The following is a 22,263-nucleotide window of genomic DNA, read 5'->3' on the forward strand; positions in this document are numbered from 1 at the left end:
CACCTTTACTATAGTGAACCATCTCTGATTCTACTCGTGTTGGTTTCTATTAAAAAAAGGCAAATACAAACGATTATGCACGATCAAGCACAGTACATTTAATTCAAGCTAATTGTTATGAATCTCCACAAGGCTTTCAGGATCTATACATTCTCTCTGACCATTTTATTTATGCACCCTTAAAATTACAAATTTTAATTAATGCAAATGTACACGGTTGTATGTTTAAAGAGAAAGTATGAGAAATCAGTGTAATACACTCATACACTGTACAATTACCACATTTGTTTTGTATCACCACCATCATTTAAAACAAATTTAAGGACCCCAATACGATGACAGGCCTATATGCCAGGTATAGTATATATTAAAAGACACATTTACATTGTATGAGAAAATATTTTAAACATGATATTATATATATATTTTAAACAATTAAATTATTTGTGTTTATATTGTTCTAAAGACAATGCAAGTAATTAAAATCTGGAAAATTCACTATGTGTTGACTTTATTTTTTCTAACTACTATTAGAGTTCACATCAACAACTTCCAACTACTATGTGTCGCTCATCATATGTCACTTACTCCGTTGCTCTGATTTCTGTCCAATTGAGTGCAGAGGCATTTTCTTTCCTAGTTCGTTTGACACACGCCCCAAAATCAGACTAGAATTGAGTATGACAATGTCAGGCTAGCTTAACTTTCCATTTCTGACACCTGTCTGTCATAGAGAAGAAGGGAAGTCACTCAAACAGTAATCCAAATGTTTATATTTGCCATGGTTCAAACCATAAAAAAATAAAAGAGTAGGCTGCAAAGAATGACTGCCTGGTCTGGATGCTTTCTCTGCTATTCACTGTCACTTAGAAAAATATTCTGGTCTTGAGATTCACGAAGTCATAGCTCTTTAAAGTCTTTGCAGTGCAATGCATACTTGTTTTCAAGAAGCTAAACTTTAATAAGCGTTGATGATTTTTGTATTGAATGCTTGCCTAGTGTATTTTCTTTCTTTCTTTTAATTGCTTATGAGTGATTCTAGAACTAGAGATATGTTTTGCATTTCAAAAAGTACACTAATAGAAAATCTTCCCTGTATCTTATGGAAAACATGTTCAGTTTTAATAATTAAGTGCGTGCCAAACACGTTACGTCAATTTTTTTTCTTCACTTTTAGCACAAAAAAACCCCAACCAGATATCTTTATAGTATTGTTTGTCAACGCTGTTATTGTCAACCCTGTTTTATACTGGCAACATTGTTACCTTGGTTACAGAGTTTGACACTAACACAATTGACCATTTTAAACTTTTTAGCCAAAAACTCCACTTGCTAGCATAAATGCTAAGAGTAATGTAATCATTATTAAAAGACTTTTAAACAACCTCTGTGTGATCAGTGATACATTCTGTTTTCCTTTTAATATTGTGGTAACAATTTTGACGTTTTACAAAATAACTCTTGGCGTAAGAAATTATTTTAGAAATATTTTCTCAGAAAGGGCACACATACCTCAGTGCTTCAAAACTTATCAGTGAGGGAAAGGGCCATCATTTACTGTATTGTACATAGTTGGGAGATAATTAAATCAATTTAAAGAAAAATAGGGTGCAGTAACATAATTGATGCAAGATTTATGGACAAATCTTTATACCTATAAAAGTTATTTTTAAACAATTACATTTTGTAGACTAAGGAAAATTACGGTTTAGGGCTTTTATAAATAAAATAAATGAAATATTACCGAAAGAAAATAAAATTGTAATATTTTGATTACACAGTGATACATGATGGAAAAAAATATTCAGTAATTCGGTAAGTCAGACAAGAAATCATGATTTTAAGCCATATAAGAGCCCTATAATGTCCAATAAAATTGAACGAAATGTGAGTTAAATTAGTTTGGAACACATCTGTAAAACAAAATGGATGCTTTAACTGCATGTGCAATTTGTGAATGTTCGTTTTGTCTGAATAGCTTATTGTTATTATTATTATTTTGTATGCAAATGATTGGCCTTAATTCAGCATTTATGTACAATCAGTAATGTCTACAAAGCAGTGCCCTTTATTTACAGGAAGTCACACTGTATGTATCACCATGCATGTGATGATGCCTTAACTGTGGATGGTTTGTTATGAACACAAACTATGCTGATGTTGCATAAAATTATCAGAATCAAATGCTTTTTGACAGTATAGCAAGGCAAATGAGCAATACTTAAAGAGCTAGTCCACCAACCCCCCTATCCCCCCCCCACAAAAAAAAGAAAGAAAGAAAAAGATTTCTGTCATTATTTACTCACCCTCATGTTGTTACGAAACGTGTATGAATTTATTTTCCCTTGTGAAACACAAAATAAGTTTTTAGATCAACTATCCCTTTAGCCCTGTGTCCTTTCAGGTAATGTGTGGCCTGACTACAAGTTCGATAATTCAAGATTGCTTGTAGACATTATCTTCTCTGATAAGCTTTGGAGAGACACCATTTGGCTGTTGTTGGAACACCAATCAGAAAGAGTCTCCACTGACACCTGGCTCACGGCACCTTGTCGCCGGACAGATTTCTCCGTTTTGAGAGAGAGCAAACTGGACAGTTTAAAAGAGCTGGAGGATCTAATGACAGAGAGCATCCTCTGATGATACTTGGACCTGACGGCTCTAGCAGAACGGTACAAATCGCCCAAGAAACAATAGCAGATTGGATTGAGGCTGGAGTTCGTGAGGCCCAACCACTGTGCGAAAGGGCGAGTCTGCAGAACCCAGTGAGGGGGATGAACCTCGTGGTCAATGAGGATGTCTGCCACGTAAAGCGGGAGCCAGGAGCCGGCGAACAGGAGGACCAAAGTGACCACCACCTTGGCGATCTTCTTGCGCATCTTCAGACGCGAGGCGTGTATGGCCTGGCTGTGCGGATCGAAGTCAGCGAAATGTTGGGAAGCCCTCCAGAGCTTCCGGCCCGTCAGGAAGCTGATGGTGAGGTTAAAGGTCACGGGGATGCAGTAGAGAGCCACGAAAAGGAGCACGTTGTAGACCTGCTTGAGTCTAGCCTGCGGCCACAGCTCTCTACAGATTGGCACGGCGATGTCGATCAAGTGGATCTTGTCCAGCTTGATCATGAAGAGCAAAGGCGCACATATAGCTGAGGACAAGACCCACACGCACACAATGGTGATGTAGATCTTCTTCTGGGTGAAGTATGAGAGGGAATTCAGCGGGCTGTGAACGCTGTAGTATCTGTTGACGCTGATGACTGTCAAGCTGAGGACGCTGGCTGACACGGACACGGCCTGGATGAAGGGAACGGCCCGGCACAGAAGGTCTCCGTACACCCATGCAGTGTATATGGTGTGTCCGAGGGTGATGGGCATGCAGATGCAAACCACCATCAGATCACACACTGCCAAGTTGATGAGTAAACTCCGCGTGGCACTGATGCTCTGCATCCTCTTACTCTTCTGACAGGTAAGCATTCGAATGGCCATAAGATTTCCAATGAATCCCACCACAAATGATAATGAATACATCACCGTGAGAGCAATAGTAGTGGGCTCTTTGATCGTCAGCAGCAACAGTCTCTCTAGCTCTCCACTTTGATGGAGGAAATGATCGCTCATGAAGTCCTCGGCACCGTGGAAAGAGGCATTTAAGGCCAGCAAGGTGTTTAAGAGCAGAGGCTCCTTTTTCAGCAAGCCTGCAGTGAAATTCATAATTCCCTTTGTTTCCCTTAAAGGTTCAGGAGATATGTCGAGTACTAAAGCTTAAGGCATCTGCATCTTCAGCCAAAACGAGTAAGGTAATGAAATCCATCATTTCTGCCAACCGCGCTCTATGGAAACATCACACACATTAGGATGAAAATTCAATTACAAGCTAACAAGAAATCCAAGCAATTGCATTTACTAAACTTATCTACTGTCCGACCAATGACAGATATCATTTCATTTTAATATTATATTTTCTTTTTCTTTTCAGTATTCTCTTTTGTCTTGCAAGATTAAATCGTGAATTATTCAAATCACAATAAGTCGCCGTTACAATAAATCTGATTAAGCTGAATAAATAACGTGCGATATTGTGTGATGTCCCTTCAGGACACAATCTTGCAAAATAATTCTCATTCCAGACAGTTGTGAGCTCGGCATTTGCTATACCAACAAAACCACTAGACTAGAGAAAACAAGCATTGTCTAATTGTACTTCGGAAATAATTAAACATATAACTCTCAACACAGGCTAGTAATAATAAGTAACAGTCTGTCTTTTAAAATTGCTTCATATTTTTCTTTTCTTCAAAATTATTCAAAATGAAATGGTGAATTACGCAGACTTTAGGGAATGAAGGATCTGGAGCAACAGTAAATCTTTACAAGCAGCTTAAATATAATGTATTGCAAGTAATACGCACTGTGGCGTAAATAGCCTACAGTTGTTTTTAAGTACTGTCTAGCGACTTTCCACATTACGCATTAGTCACTTTTTCCTGATTTGCTTCTGTCGTGCAATAAGAGCAATTATTTATTCTAAAATATAAACTGCATCAAATTTACGCGGGATAAAAGTCCTTAGAGAAATGAGTACATACCGATATGTGTGCAGTAGCAGGTGCGAGAGGGTTATGTGCAGTCAGAGGACGGACTGTGTTCAATGCGCTTCTCCTTCACCTCCTGTTGATGGGAAGAAATGAGTGTCTGCGGATGTGGCTCACACGACTCTCTGCTGGCGGAGGCGATGCGTGTCCCTGATGTGATGAGAGCAGTTTTTCTCATTCACCTCATCGCTCTGCGCGTAAACACACACACACACACACACACACACACACACACACACACACACACACACACACACACACACACACACACACACACACACACACACACACACACACACACACACACACACACACACACACACACACACTATATATATATATATATATATATATATATATATATATATATATATATATATATATATATATATATATATAAAAAAAAAAGAGGCAAGTAAATTAATTCAATGAGACCTGTGGTCTTTTCATAGTGCTTCCATCCTGATGGAAGTGTTAACCATTAACCAATGAGGTGTTTGGCCAGGCAGCACATGTTTTGGCCAATTAGCTCATGTAGTATAATTTTCAATGGCAGTGTTTTTAAATGGCAAACATGTGGCTTTATGTCAGATTGTTGTGTCTTATGCAGAGAACCGTGTTCTTTGCATTTAAAAAGTGCCATTTTGAATTGATGTGATGAAATGTCACATTTTGAAATGTGTGAAAAGCTAAAAAATGTGTTTAGACTTTAGGAGACTTGAGTAGAGGTTTTGCTCTTTTTTAGTTTAAATAATTGTGCTGTGCATGTCATTTTAGTGTGTTAGAAATTGAAAAAAAAATTTTTTTTCATTGGCTCCACTCACCAAAGCTTTGCTAATAAAAAGTACAAAAAATACCACTTTTACGAAACATCATTATTGTAGCAGAAACCCGAGTAAGAGATTTTGTAGACACCCGTCACAAGATCACACGACCATTTGTGTAATTCAAATAAATAATATTAATAATAACACCAACAACAAAAATTATGATAATGTTATAGCTCAAAAAGTACTTAAAACAAACAAACAAGCACACCAAGCAATTTGATCAATAAAGCTTGAGTCAATAGCGTATAGCTTGTCCAGAGCGACGGTATTATTGGTATTGATCAGCACGTGTGTGATTCACTGGTTCAAACTCAATGAGCATGAGTGGAAAAATGCCCATAAAACAAACCATGACAGTTCTTAAGTAACAGAATGCTGTGCCATCAAGCACAGTGCAATCACAGCTACTGAACACACTTCAGTAAAAAAATAAAATAAAAAAAATAAAAATAAAATAGAGACACAGTCTAAAATCTTAGCTATAGGCCAAGACATAGACATTTACTTTGTCACAAAGTATGGGGAAAGTTGTCACACCTGTCATTAAAACAGCCTATTATAAGCTTTAAATGACTTTTCATGTTATAAACAGCATTATATAATAGGATACGCTTATGATGTAAGGCACTTAAAGCACTTTATACTATATTTAGTCTGTGGCTGTCAGGCTACAGACTGGCACTCTCAGCAATCTTTGATGTCATGCACACTGTAAAAATGAATAGCTGAATCTACTAAAGAAAAACTTAAAACAATTTAGTAATCTGAACTATTTGCATGCTATGCCTTTGGTACTTAGAAAACCCAAGTAAACATTACTTGACTGGTTTGAGTAACATTTTGCAATTCTTAATAGACTTTTCCCTCATTTCCTCCACTTCTGCAGTCATCGTTCTTTCTTAGTTGCATTCACTCATTTTCCAGTCATCTTCAATGTTATTGAAAATACAACTAAATACTTTGGGAAAGCGTCACATAAGCTGACTTCATATATTGATGTTGATTTCCTAAAATTTCTCACCATTATTTTCTCACCCTTTGGTTGGGCACTTAGAACTTAATTGAAATTACTATAAATCTCTTCCTATTGATGCAATGCAACACAAAATCACAGTTATCTGATTTCAAAGGAAGGGAAGTAATATATACATATATACATACATACATACATACATATATATATATATATATATATATATATATATATATATATATATATATATATATATATATATATATATATATAAATGTGATACCAGTTAATGATCTTTTAACGGTTTATTGCTAACTCTTATGACACACTTTTAATTGTGTTGATATGCCTTCATATGTGACAATATCCAACAATTGATCATGCTTGAGCCACACACAGACTTCAACGTGTGTGTGTGTGTGTGTGTGTGTGTGTGTGTGTGTGTGTGTGTGTGTTGTTTTTGAAAGAAGTTTCTTCTGCTCATCAAGCCTGCATTTATTTGATGAAAAATACAGAAAGAATTTGATATTGTGATATTCTATTACAATTTAAAATAATTGGTTTTCAATTTATTATACTTTAAATGATCATTTATTTCGGTGATGCAAAGCTGAATTTTCAGCATCATTCCTCCAGTCTTCAGTGATCATGATCCTTCAGAAATCATTCTAATATGAGGATTCAATTTCAGAGTTGGAAAATCTTAATAAATCTTGCTTAATATTTTTTCATAACCTGTAATATTTTTATAATACTTTGATGAATAAAAAGCAAAAAAATAAAAAAAGAAGCAAATGTTTTAAAAATAGAAATCTTTTGTAACAACAATATACACTTCTGGAATGATCTCTGGTCAGGTTTTCTCCAAACTCATCAGACATTATAGAACAAGACTCAAAGCTGTTATCTTGGCAAAAGGAGTTTGAAAAAATAAATAAATAAATAATAATAATAATACTAATAATAATAGTAGTAATTATAATAATAATGACCAATGTGTTTTGGAGAAAAAATATTTTTTGAATGGAAGATCAAAAGTATTAACCAAGCAGATTTATTTTTACAGGCTTCTATGTTTATATTTACCAAGGTGGCTAATAATTCTGACCACAACTTTATCGGCCCAAAAGTGGGAACACATTTTGTTATCATTGATTAAATCATTTTTGAACTGTACAGTATAAAGTACAGTATGTATTTTGATTCATATGTTTGTTTTCTAGTGGAAAACTGGTTGAAGAGTTTTATGTCAGTGTGATTGTAATGTAGGCAATGTAGTATCGTTGTATATTTCTCTTCTGAAGTAAATGCTTCTGTGCAAAGAAAAAAAGACTACTGATGACTATTGATGTTTGTGTTGTTATTCAATGAGATGTGAGCATATTTTTAGAATTGATTTAATAGGACATTTTCTCATAAGGAGGCCCAGATAAATCTGAAGAATCCTTTTTTGTGATTGATGAAAACAGGAAGTCACCCAGAACACTCCAGAACAATCTTTCATTAATCTTTTAACCTCATTTATTCACAGATTCATATGAATATGTATACAGCTACGGCATATGCCATTAATCACACCTTTTTAGGCAGATGAACCCAAGAGCAATGAAAGGTGTGTAAACAGAAATGCAACAAAAAAAAAAGAAAAGAAAAAAAGAAAAGAAAAGAAAACGGGTAACAAAGAAAAAGCTCACTCTAAATGAATTGTCTGCTTGGCTTTACTGCCCACCCTCAGTAAAAGTGTTTTTTGGTGATCTCTAAAGAGGAGATACTGACATCATTCACCACTTGTACTTTTGTGATGGTCTTCAGCTCTTCCACATGGTGTTTATACTGCATCACCTTGATTTCGTCAATGTAAACATGGAAGTTATCATTGTCGGAGTAAATTTCAATCTGTTGAGAGACAGGGAGTCGATGCTGATTAAATCACTCACTCATAATCAAACAGGTCCTGCTGCTTGTGACACTTTATCAATAAAAATCTTCTAATGATGCTTTATCACCTGAAAAGGCTCCTCTTGTCCGAAGGGGAAGTTGCTGCACCTCTCCTCCTGCCCCCAGTGGTTGGCCATGTATGAGTTGCAGATTATATCTGACTCAGTGAAGCGGGGGTTGAAATGGAAGGCTATTTTGTCATCATGTTCACACAGGAAATTGATCTCAAACCTGGAGGACAGAGAGAGACCCATATGCTATACTGAACAAATCATTTTGGCCAAACCTGAGACAGCTGCTTGAAGGGCTATCATTGTATTAAGAAGACACTTGTGTTTAAGAATTTCTCCAAAACTGTCCTACAAGGGAATTTTAACGCCGAATGATGGAAGAAAATCACGTTGGACCCAGATTACATTGTAGCCTGTGTTTGTCTATATAAAGAAATGTATTGATCCCACGATAAAACTGTTGTGCCTGGCATTCTAAAGACCAATTATATATGATTGTTTTGACATATTCTAGCACCAGCATGCTCCATCTTGTTCCAGCATCTTGTCCTTCTTTTCAGAGTTTTAAAATGTGTGCAAATGTTAGGATTCACATGTAAAACTGATATTAGGCTTAATTAACTACATCTTTATATTTGTTTAACTATATATTTTCTTGCAGAGTTTCACACAGAATCATTTTATTGTATTTTTACTTGCATCCAAAAAAGGATTTTCAATGTTTTGTTGATTTTGTTTCACTGTTGCCTGTTAAAGCTGATAAAACTCCTTCAAACATTCCGGCTTTTTCAAGCAAACACAAATGTTTGTCTACAAAAAAATGTAATAGTTGTTATGACTACTCTTCAATTATGAAATGGTTTACCTGGCAAAAGAGTTATCCCTGAATTTAGTTATTCTTTAAATACACCATGATGAATGAGTCATTCACCAATATGAGTTATTTGAGATCTTCTGGGCACTCAAAAAAATGATACATTGGATTTACTTAACCTTTACATGTCAAGAGGTTCCACGTATACTGGGTTATGTTGACTTTAATTAAAATTGTTTATTTCAGTAAATTAAAGTTTTTTTTATTTTTTATTTTTTTACATAAGGTTAATTCATTGCCATTTAGTTGAATCAGGTTAACATTCTTAATTCTGTCCAAATATATGAAGTTCAATTATTCTAATATAAATGTAAAATAAATACAGTAACAAGTAATTCAGTTCACAAATGTAACACGAAAACATTTCACAAAACGTATTGGCTAGCCAGAAGATGGTTTTGTTACATCCATGGCATGCCCAAAGTAGTTGTTTTATATTATTAAAAGAACTTTAATTGTTACTAGCAGGTCTTCAGCCCAAGCACATACTCTACACTTCACCACAATGGTAACCTCCAAAAACACTAACATAACACACACTTTTAAATACCAACATAAAAGAACATTAAAAAGTCTCTCCATTTTCTCATCTTGTTAAAAATGCATAAAATAGCTCTTTATTTTATACATTTACTTGGCAGATCATGATTAGGGAAGTGAAAGTCCTGTTTGTTTGGGTTACTTGATTGAAACATATTTGAAAATAAAAACATCAAGTTATGCCAAAGGGTAACAGTTTGAGTAAAGTCAATATAACATGAAGCTATTACATTTGAACTAGAAACCTGATATAATGGTGTTAAAATCAAGATGAATTGCTTAAATAAAGTGAACAGCATCATACAATCATTTTTTGAGTGGATGATTCTGTTTCAAAGAGAGCAAAAAAGAATATTACTATGATATTTTCATTGTCACATAACAGATGTTTTGAATAGGGTGATGGACTATCTCTTCTTTATCTCATGGTACATTCTGAAGAGCCCAACACTGTATTTTTTTAAGAAAGTTTTTTATTTTCCTTTTTTTAAAGACAAATCATTTTCCATTTGTCAATAACAACTCACTTGTCGGCCTTTGCTGGAGTCTCTCCTTTCAGGATAACACTCCATCCTGGACATAGTCCACCTGGACAGGACGCCTCAAACTTATTAGAAACAGAAAATAACAAGCCTCATCACTTTCACTGAATACTACAGAGTGGGGTTCAACTATTTAGGGTTTTTCAAAGGCGGATGTTCATGACGATACTGATAAGAAAACAGGGTGGTTGATATAATTCCAGGATACTGTAGGACTGTGGATCAGGGGAGTCAAACCTGTTCCCGAGGCCCACTGTCCTGCACAGTTTAGCTGTAACTTGCCTCTACACACCTGCCTGGAAGTTTCTAGTTTGCTTAGTAAAACCTTGATGAGCTAGCCTTAAATGCCAGACCCACATCAAGATGTTTGGTCTGGAAACTCACAATTGACAGGGCTCAATCCGAGGGGCGGGATAAACGGTTGTCTTTCAAACTCCCTCTGCACACGATAGGATAGAGCTACACCAACCAGAGCAACATGACGCGGAGCTAGTTGATGAGTAAACATGTGTCATATGCGGTCGGTAAAACTCTGAACACATCTTCCCTTCTTAAGAATGACTTCAGTGCCGTTCTTTTGTTCTTTTCTTCTTTTCTTCCGGAGTCTTTATTTATCAGAGTAAATAAATAAATGCCTCATTCATTCATTCATTCATTCATTCATTCATTCATTCATTCATTCATTCATTCATTCATTCATTCATTCATTCATTCATTCATTCATTCATTCATTCATTCATTCAGAGTCTTCCAGAGTCGTGGTCAAAGCTGATTCGAAAGGCCGCCGTTCGCCAGTTTCTGTGTTTACTAGAAGCACGCAAACGCAAATCGGCGGTCACTATGTTAAGCCCCGCCCACCGACTCTATACACGATGTGATTGGCCTGACCAGAGTTTGGCTTTTACAGCTCAGAAGTGTATTGAGAGTTGCTAGACGACACTCGCGGCAGATCAGATTTGCTGCGTCTAGATTTCTAGGCTATTGATTAGCTGGATCAAGTGTGAATCATTTGGGTTGGAGCAAAACTCTGCAGGACAGTGGCCCTAGATACATATAATTCACTCACAGCAATCGAAATGAACACATGCGGAAACATTTTCTTATTTAACAAAAAGCCTGTAAAATATTCCAAACATACAAATATTATATTTTTATAATATTTAACAAATATACAACATTTATTGTATAAATATTAAAGCCTTGTCATGGTAAATTGGTAAATTTAGGATCTGACACAAAAGGAAGGCGATGCTGATAATGTCTAAATGACCAATTATCAGCCGGTTATATCAGCCTCATGGGCTACAACTGCGCTATCACGACCAGTGTCAGGAATCTCATCTCTGGCATTTTCAGGAAATGATAGATTTTACTGTTTTACGGCATGACTATTGCCATTTCGGAAGGAATGGCGTTAAAGATGTTAAAGCAATATTCTGTGACCTGAAACATGGCATTAAAAACCTAACAAGCAGTATAGTCAAATATTCTCAATGCCTGCCCGTCATTGAAACGGCTTTGCTTTTGTTTATGCGCTGGCTTCACACATTTTGCATTTTATGAATTTGGATTTTACTGATTCAATTCATAAACCTTTTTTTTTTTTTTTAGGAAAAAATTATGAATTGTGTCAGGAAAAATATGAATTGCCCATTAAGATCAGCAGAATCCCAATTCACAAAGGAAAAATGTATAAAGCCATAGCATAAACAAAATTAAAGCAGTTTGGATGATATATGAACAAGGCAATATGAAGATACAGGGCTAGCTGTCAGAAATCGAGCAGACAGTGAGAATAAACTCTGATGGAAGAACATGAGAGGAGGACGTTGCCTGCATCCGCAGTATCAATTCAGCTCCACGGGCCAGCACCTGTTTTATCTGAGACTTAGATGTTGTTCTGTGCTGTGCCACATGCTCTGTCGTCTGGATTATGAACCACTTTCATAGATCTTGCTGCCACAGGCTGAGGACTGTTTGGGTAACCGAGGGAAATTGCAAAGCTCGTCACGCTTCCTGTGCTCATCAACGCTGAGTGTCAGGCTCCAATAACTGGTTGCAAAGATATGCACGAGATATCACATAGGAGCACGCTGCAAGCAGCAACCAGTATCTGTGAATTCTATCGTTTTAGAAGTGCAGATTTGGAGCTGCACCAAAAGCCATTGATTTTTAAAAGCCTCTCAATGACTCTAGAAAGGAAAGAGAGCTGATTTCTGGTGTTTTACAGGTAGTGATGGAGTGCTTTTTAGATCGAAACTGAGCCTGTTTTAACGTCCTCATTACTCTGAGTGCATCCACATGGAAAATAATTAAAGCATCATTAGTTTAGCTTTAGATAGAGAGTAAGAAAGAGAGATAGAGAAATTACTATGCAGAAGAGTTAAGTGTAGGGCTGTTATCTCATAGGAAAAGTGTTTTTTGAGACTAGCTCCTGAACATGCCAGACCACAAACTGATGTAATCATATCTGCACCTTTCTTTTGCTCAAGTACATTTTCGCAACAGTAAATCTTGAAATACTTCGCTATTACTCAACACAATAAGCAAACTTGAGGTCATTTGCAGGCTAGTGAAGGGTGCTTTGCTTACCCGTAATGTCATCTGGTTGGCAGTGGCGTGTGTTGATCAGCTTCCAACTGGATGTGTTTTGGCGGTGAGGGGTCATTTAAAGAGAGGGGGACACCACGTGAGGGTAAGCTTAGCAGGATAAAGGCTGCAAAATAGGCTTTTGTGTGTGGCAGGTATATGCATAGAAAAAAAAAAGCAATACAATAGGATTGCCGTCGGCCACCTGGACATTAACAGATTACACAATAACAGATCAAAATCACCAGTAGAATATTTCAGGTGCTTCAACAGTTGCATAAACACAACTGCAGATGGATATCGTTTATGGAAATAATGATGTGGTTAACGATCCATCGCTCATTATGAAACACAAAACATCACTATTGAAATGAAGCGCGGGATTTGTTTCTCAGCCAATGGAGTGTATACATTATCCAGGGGAAGATAATGTGATTTTGATGACCGTATTTCAGCCGTCCGGGACTCCCGTAGGAGCTGGAGCAGAGGAATTGTTGACATCAGCAATGAGCGAGAGGTGCCATGTGACTTTCTTCTTTTTTTTTTCTTTTTTTTTTTTGTGATAAATGATTGGATGATCCTGGGGATTAAACAACTATCCGTGTGGGTGTTTGTTTGAGCTTTATAGCCTATCAAATCTGCCGGCCCTCAGGAATTTCCTGTCTGCGTTTAGTCACAATGGCTCACTAAAGCACCAGGCCTGAGTGAATGTCCCTGCTTACAGCGGCAAAATACTCCGAATTTCTAAACAGCCTAGGCCCAAATTATACTAGGAGTTCATAAATAGAATATAATTTTGTGTACAATGTCAGTCTTTGCACATAGTTAAAGCAAGTGGCAACTCGTCTAAGGGGACTCACTATGGCCTTTGGAGAATGTTCAAAAGTATCCAATCTACTCTCTGCCAGTGATCGTATATACAATTTGTATAGTTTAGTGTGTGTGTGTGCGTGTGTGTGTGTGCTTACACACAAGGCCCCTGGCTCCTCTGCAGTTTCTCATCAGTTGGCCAGGCACCCCTTATACCCATGAGATAGAAGGGAAGGACACAGCAGTATTCTAATCACAGTATGCTGTCATCTCCATGCATGCCAGGGGCTCCATCCTGCTAGATTACATCTCATATGAGGCTGTGAGATGCCTCTCGGGTACTTCGAGCCCAGACACACAGCAACAACAAATGGCTTGTAACTGGGTGGGGGTCTAAACAGAATGCTAATATGAGCTATCAACTACAACACCCAAACAAAGCATTGTGACACATTGCGTCACTTCTAATGTCAGCGCTGTAGTGATATTAAACTGGTGAAGTCAGCTTTACGCTTGTAGGAATCTAGAAATTAAGCATGCGCCTTGTGAGAAAATAAAAATACTTGGACAGACGGATAGACTGGCCGACCGACAGACCGACCGACCCAACCGACAAAAGATAGATAGATAGATAGATAGATAGATAGATAGATAGATAGATAGATAGATAGATAGATAGATAGATAGATAGATAGATAGATAGATAGATAGATAGATAGATAGATAGATAGATAGATAGATAGATAGATGATGGATGGATGGATGGATGGATGGATGGATGGATGGATGGATGGATGGATGGATGGATGGATGGATGGATGGATGGATGGATGGATGGATAGATAGATAGATATGTTCAATAAGTTATGACAACATGTGTTTTTAGATTGTTTTAACTCATCAAAATAAGAAATTTTAAACTTTTTTTTATGTTATACAAGTTTTTTTTAAGTCAGTTTAACATAATCTAAGTTGAAATGACTTAAACATCCAAGTCGATTGTACTCAAAAATGTCATACCGTGAGTTTTTTTTTACAGTGCACAGATAGCACACTTACAATAGTCCAGTTATAAAACACAGTTGAAGGCATTACATAAAGTGCATACCTAAATACACACATGCATGAATGCACTCGGTCAAAGAGTGTGAAATGAATTGTCCAGTGGGGTTTTATGTTGGAGGTTGGGGGAAAGGTTGTTCTGTCTTTGAAGTCAGTGTCCAGTGTTGAGTCCAGTGTTTGTGTTGCCTGCCTTCTTTCTCATCACAGAAAATGACTTATGGAGACACATCAGAAATTTCGTTCTTTAATACATACATTTTTTTATTGAAAATCTAAGCCGCTAGGGGAATTCTGTGGAGGAGAGCAACGTATGAGTCACATATGCTAACATTGCACATATGCTGTAAATCTCTGCTGGGAACCTTCAGATGTTGCTTGCCATCATGTGGTGTGTGTGATCACAATATTACATATTTCATCAGTGCAGAGCTGTGCTAAGCCTTTACTGATCTTCATGTTTAGCATCTTTATTAGAGTAATACGTATGCTAAACATGAAGATTAGTAAAGGCTTAGCTTTTGCATATCTTGAGGACAATAACATTACTTGTCCTCAAGATATTACTTATCTCAAGCAAATGTATTAGATATTACTTATCTCTGATTAAAACTTGATAACATGCTGTCTGGGGTCTCAGTGATCCTATAAAAACCGGAATACAATACATCTTTACATGGCAATACTGTCTGACTGTTGTACATGCAGAGAGGCGGACTTAAAGGTGTCCTGAACTGGCTTTTTAAAAAATGGTATACTGTTTTCTGAGGTCAGCTTATGACATTTGCATTCAAAAACATAATAATGAATCAGCAATAGGCTATTTCCTTGCCTGGTTTTGAGACTAGCTCCTATAATGCTCTGGGATTGGATATAATGTGCATATTTAATGAGCTTTAGTCATGTAATCTCAACAATGTCAGCAAATCCAGTCTCTTGTTTACAAACGAATCCGTAGTTAAATGAAGAAACAAACATGCATTGTCTTCTCCACATGAGCTGGATATTCATTAAAAATAAAGTTCATCCATGCATACATAATATTGGAAAAGAAATTAAGCCTTTTGCATGTTTATCCCTTATAAGTTTGATCCGGTTTTACGTAGGCCTATGTCATATCAGGCGCGATCGAGTGTGGCTCGATGGTGGGGCTACAGAATCAGGTTGTTCTTCTGCTGTAGAGGCCGTGTTTCACCACACGATGTTGTCATGGTGTGATCGATCGTTTTCTGGGCCTGGTGTCAATAAAAGCTTTTCTTTGACTAACAAGGAAGTTTTCAGCTCAGAAACGTACAGGATATTCCTATATTACCACGACCTTTTATATATCAAAAGCTCAAGGGAATATTGATTTCTCAATTCATCACTTCTTTAAAATGATAGGCAAAGGTAGGCAACCGCCTGGGGTCCCTTGAAAGCCAAGCGCCCTCTAAAATGCTTTTTATATACAAGATACACATTCAGTGCGGATGCACAAGGGTTAGGCTACTGTGGTGTTCATTACCACGACAAGCGCTTGCGCATCTGTGTTGAACGTCTTGAAAGTGTAGGGCCATATGATTTCCGCGATTCCGATGCAAGATCACGGAATGAATGGTGCAGAGACGTTTTGTTTACTAGCCTGAAGCATGCTCGACGCTCACCTGAATTAATTCACACATATACATAAAACATGCAGAATTCATATTTAAATAGTATTTTTGCAGTTTAATATTCTCATGTGTTAAACATGCGTTCATTTGATTACCAGAGCAATTTGAACACACACACACACGCACGCACGCGCACGCACCACACACAATTCAAATTGAATTTCTGTGAATTAAATTCCATCAATTCACAGAAATTCAGTTTGGCCAACTGAAACATTTAGATGTGATCAGTCACTATAAAAGGTCCAGTTGGGGCCAGATTTTTTTTACAGTGTATTTATTCCTCTAAACCAAAAAAAAAAAAAAAAAAAAAAAAAACGTGCCTCAGCACTTTTCCAAACATCCGCTTTTCAAGATGCACGTGGAAATTTGTCTGATCTTTGACGCAAGATATATATATATATATATATATATATATATATATATATATATATATATATATATATATATATATATATATATATATATATATATATATATATATATATATAAAATGCATTAAAATTTTAATTTTATGAACATTTTTGAATTCACAGAAATTAAATTTGGCCAACTAAAAATTCAGATATAATCAGTCACTAGAAAATTTTCAGTTGGAGACCTTTTTATTTTATTTTAATAGAGTGATAATCACCATATTTATATTGAAATTATCAGATTTAAAAATCAGACATTATTCATATCATATAATAAAATATAGTTTACTGTGCATCTATATTAAATTATTATGGGATCTTGTTCATTGCTTTTAGAATCTTAACTCTTTTTAAAAAATAATTTAGTTTCTATATTTTTCAGATATATTTCTATTTTCTATCTCTTTCATACATATTTTAATGACAGCATATTTATTAATCAAAAATGATTTTTTTTAATTTATCAAAATAAACAGAAAACAATTTCCTTTGCTAAAGTGATTGTTTTGAACACATATAAAATTATTATCATAAATTGTTAAAAACAATTAAAATATAAAATATTTGTATTAATACCGTATGCCTTATTGCCCCATGCTGGTAATCATTTTACCCCATGTGCTGTCCTGCATGAACAATCAGAATATTACAGATAGGCACTTGACCAGGAGAGGGCGACAAAGATTTACATACATTCATAACGAATACAGGAAATAAAGACCTATTCTGCTGTCAAAGGACAAAACACTGTTGCTATTGGTTGTCAAAGCAAAATATATACCACAAAACTAAGGCAATAAAAGTGCTTGATGTTGATTCAGTTGATTCACATTCAGTAGAGTTTCTGTCCCTTTTATTGTTTTCAGCTTCACTGCCCTTTTCTTTCTCATTGACCTTTATAAGGTGCACTTTATACCCATAACCTAATGTTAGTGCCTACGGGGGCTGAATATATTCTAGTTTTCCACTTTAATAGGCTCTAACTCACACAAGATGGAGCTTAATAACCCACCAAACGTCAGGGCCTGGGAGAAAACTCCTGTGAACTGCGTCATCGGACTACCGATACTCCCACTGTACTAAAAGCAAACAACTCTGGTCTCCGCTGAAGCGATATTACGTTCCATAAATAAAATTGAAATCTAAAAGGGGCCCAAACAAATTCTTCTTCCTCTTACAGTATAAACAATCAGGCTATACATTATACCAGTATATGTCACAGATCAGTTTTACCCTTCATAAAACACCCCATAAAAAGCTTCTTTGAGAAACACAACCAGACATATGAGCTATACTAGAGGACACGAAACAATTAAAGCAGGTTCCCAAATTATTCTCAAGGCCGGATTCCTTCAAACCCCAGTTCGTTGTTTACATCTCAGTCCTGTCTCAGGGTTTAAAGCTCTCATTCCCAAGAGAGTCTAGACAAAAAAAGACAAACATGCATCAACCATGTCTCCATTTTTAAAAGGCCTCCATTATTCACTGCATCATTATGCTCTGTCCTGTGTGCATAACAATGAGAAGAGGCTGGAGTTTCAGCATTGTGTGCAAGGCCCCCACCAATCTCAGCCTCTCCATTTACATAATGATGCGGCGCGATGCAACTCTCTCAGAGCCTTGTGAATATGTGCCATATGGAGCAGATGGGACCAGACTACAGCATGACAAGCAGGGCAGCCTGATGGAGCTTTGACTGCATTTTCTCACCCTGTACCCGACGGAGGTCACACAACAGGCTGCTCTTGTGGACCCTTCTTTGTGACAGGCAAAGCATCATTAATTATCCCACTTGTTTTGCAGTGAGCTATATGAATGATAGGATCCTGTCATTTTGAATCTGTAGATGGACAAGGTTTGGCTCATTTTGCACATTTTGCATGAATTTAGCCACCTGAATTTCATGAACCGAATTTATATAAAAGTTTGGGTAACAACACATTAGGTCCCATTATATTAGTTAATGCCTTACAGATATATTATGTAACATGGATGCATATGATTATTCTACAGCTCATAAAACATTCACTGCTAGGCTTAAGATACTTAACCAGTTTAGATCGAAAGGATCTCAAGATGACTACCTGAAGACGTTACTGTATACTCATTAAACTGACATAGTACTTCCAGCAACGTGCTGCAACAATTATGAAATGACCCTTATAAAATGAGCTCTGTTAGAGAGCTACATATGGCAATTAAACTGTTTAATGTAATACATTACTCCCCTTTTTCCATCTCTGTGTTACTTTTACAACATTTCACATCGTGCCATCTCCATGAAGCCAAGCCAATGTTGATTCTTGTTTTATTACAAGCTTTGTTGCATTCTCTTTTTGCCAGCAGAGTCTCCTCTGTTTGGTGCTTGTTGCATGCTTCAAAGTAGCCAGATAAACTTTTCTTTATGTGGATGTGATGAGAAGCATGGGCAAATTAATTAATAATAAGTTATAGTTTCATTATAAATTGGTTACATTTATATAGCGCTTTTCTAGGCACTCAACACGCTTTACAATAAAGGGGGAATCTACTAGTTGCAATTATATATATATATATATATATATATATATATATATATATATATATATATATATATATATATATATATATATATATATATATATATATGTGCGAATTTTTTGTATCATCACATTACAACATTTGTTTCCCACCCAATGACTCAAATTCTGATATAAAACTCACACATGTGAGTCTGCTTTTCACAAAAAGCACAGATTCAAACAAGTTGCGTTCACACGCATATACATGTACAACAGATGGACAGATGCATCAATACAATAGAGTAACTACGTCCAGATGGGAGCCATATTAGCTCTACTAGTCCCAGCTGCTGTCTGAACATGACTATGCAAAATTCATCAGCTGCCTAACCCTAACAGATAGCGGCCTGTTCATAGCCATGGCAACAGTTCGCCTGCCTCTGCCGGTACCTTCAAAAGCAGGATCTCATGCGCCTACGGAGAAAAGGGGCATGCATCGAGTGATCTGATTGGCCGACGGGCCTCCTGCTCCTCAGCACTTTGTGTCTCACTATGGGGTAAAGGCTGGGGATCCTTTGAGGATGACAGTCCTTTAACTTCTCATGACATGCAGAGTGAAAGAGCACCAGAGCTGAATGTTATTGCTTAAAGGTTACTCCTTTATAGCTCACCTGACTAAATTGTTTCATTCATCAACTTTATCAGATGTTTCTCCTAATAAATCTGAGCTGAAATAACAACAGATGCAAATGAGACCATGTTGACAAAGTAAAACAACAGGGCTATAAAATGAATGCAAATAGCAGTTCAAATCATTTATACATTAATTGCATATTGAAATGTTTGACTTTAAACTAGCAACTCTAAATGTGTGGTCAGATTAGCAACATTTTGCAAAAAAAGTCTATTGTCAATAGTGTAGAGATGTATGAAGCACTGCTCACACATGATGTCACTGTTAAACCAAGTAGCTTTCTATTCGTCAGGCTAGAAAATGAGTGAAATCTGTGTGGTGAACTGTGTGGCCCTACCAATCGCATGGATTCCTATTGGAACGACTGGATTTTCTGAGCAATGGTAAATATGACTAAACATTATTTTAAATATTTTTACACAAAAGTTTGCTTAAAAAATGTCTGTATACAAAGTTGCCCCCTATACCCTCATCCTCTATTATATTTGTTTACTAATAACCTCCACTTAAAGGAGTATATTAAAATGGTTTAACATTCAGATATTTAGTGCTGCTGATGCAATATTCTGGCGAGACCTGGGAATTAACTTGGCCTGATGCTCATAGTACAAGCACATTCAACGTACTCTCATTACAATGCTGCATTAAAGAGTTTAATGAGCGCACGTGATAATGTCCATGGTTTTGGATACCACACCAAATGACTTGCACTATACAAGGGTAGGGCGTAAATTCATATAGGTATAGGTATAGTACGTGATGTCAGATACAGCTTAAAGCTGCGTCCAAAAACATATGCAACATGACGAATAAAGTAGGGGAGCGCAGGGCACAACCTACCGCGGGGTTAGCACACATGGTTTAACACTTTCCACACAGGCCAGGATGACGAAATTTTACTAGTTGCCATATCAACACTATATAGAGAAAAAACAGCGCCAAGTTTTTTGTGTTTATTTAAAAAAAGACAAATCTGATATTATTTGAATCTTATATCTGTTATTTAACAGTTGAGATGGTTCTTTAATGCTGATAATAACAGAATTTTAATGCTAACAGCAGAAGATGCGAGCCACGGTTTATAAACGCGTGCTGATGGGGTGCGTTGTGACACTGCAAATGAGCCCCTATTAGAACTATGATATTATATTCTATACTTTTATGAATTCTTTTGAGAAACCATGAGAAAAGGGTAAATAAGGATTGAGTCAATGTTCAGAAATTATTCATTATTATTCTGTTTTTAACTATGCTGTATTAGTGATATGTTTGTTGTCAAAATGTTGTCACACTGTAAAAAAAAAGGCAAATATTGAGCTTTTGCAGTACAATCGACTTGGATGTTTAAGTTATTTCAACTTAAATTATGTTAAACTGACTTTTAAAAAATGTTACATCTTGTATAACTAATAAAAACAAGTTTAACATTTCTTAACTTATTTTGATGAGTTAAAACAATGTAAAAACATATGTTGTCATAACTTATTGAACATATAATTTTTTTACAGTGCAGAGGGAGCGAGTCTACTTCATATATACACTTCAGGCAGCTTCACATACCACAATGCAAATTTACCCCACCACAAACAACTCTATGATATTTTAAATATTTTTAAAAACTTTTAAAACCACCCAAATACACCTATATACATATAGAATGTTGCATTAATCAATTTCGTAAAGAAAAAAACCCACTCCATAGTGGTTTCCAAGTGATCAAGGGCTTAGGGTGCTTCAGTTCAGTGCATTGCGAAGGTAATGCAACGTAAGCAATGACGCACATCTGAGTGAACGAGACGGAGGGAAGTTAGTGAGTGAAGGGCATAATAAAAACAAACTAAATGCAGCACAGGTCTGCCAAATGCTATTAAAACAACAGAAGAGGCAAGTTAACACTTCTGCCACCTACAGGACTGGAGTATGAGGCACTGCATGGTGCACAGGAAAGAAATGGCATCCGTTGTGATTTTACTATAAAAATTGCTTAAATATTTGGTTGTTTCCCACCAAAAAAACCCATCAAAGAACTTGGAAAATGAGCAAGCTGCATATACTTTGTTGCTGACAATCTTAAGTGCTTTATTAAGCATTATAGTTAGTCATTTTGATTGTATTGAATTCACACAACCAGATATTCAATAACTTATTTTGTGTTCAACAGAAGAATTTCCGTCATACAGGTTTAGAATGACATGAGGGTAAGTAAATGAAGACAGAATTTTTTTTCTCCAAGGGAAAATAAT

The 22,263-nt window shown here is 36.3% G+C and overlaps 2 protein-coding genes across 2 annotated transcripts; both read right to left on the reverse strand.

The window, feature by feature from the left end:
• Positions 1–2,311: 2,311 nt before the first annotated feature.
• On the reverse strand, positions 2,312–4,705 carry LOC137053868 (neuropeptide FF receptor 2). Its single transcript, XM_067428978.1, has 2 exons — positions 4,586–4,705; positions 2,312–3,829 (listed from the first exon to the last, which is right to left on the reverse strand). The coding sequence occupies exon 2, from the start codon at positions 3,708–3,710 to the stop codon at positions 2,421–2,423; it is 1,290 nt and encodes a 429-aa protein (XP_067285079.1). The 5' UTR covers positions 3,711–3,829; positions 4,586–4,705; the 3' UTR covers positions 2,312–2,420.
• A 3,367-nt stretch (positions 4,706–8,072) lies between these two features.
• Positions 8,073–12,926, reverse strand: grifin (galectin-related inter-fiber protein). Its single transcript, XM_067428979.1, has 4 exons — positions 12,892–12,926; positions 10,285–10,364; positions 8,401–8,563; positions 8,073–8,290 (listed from the first exon to the last, which is right to left on the reverse strand). Exons 1-4 carry the CDS (start codon positions 12,901–12,903, stop codon positions 8,126–8,128), a joined length of 420 nt encoding a protein of 139 aa, XP_067285080.1. The 5' UTR covers positions 12,904–12,926; the 3' UTR covers positions 8,073–8,125.
• Between the last annotated feature and the right edge of the window lie 9,337 nt (positions 12,927–22,263).

The sequence above is a fragment of the Pseudorasbora parva genome, chromosome 2 (assembly GCF_024679245.1).
Source record: "Pseudorasbora parva isolate DD20220531a chromosome 2, ASM2467924v1, whole genome shotgun sequence".
Classification (NCBI taxonomy): domain Eukaryota; kingdom Metazoa; phylum Chordata; class Actinopteri; order Cypriniformes; family Gobionidae; genus Pseudorasbora; species Pseudorasbora parva.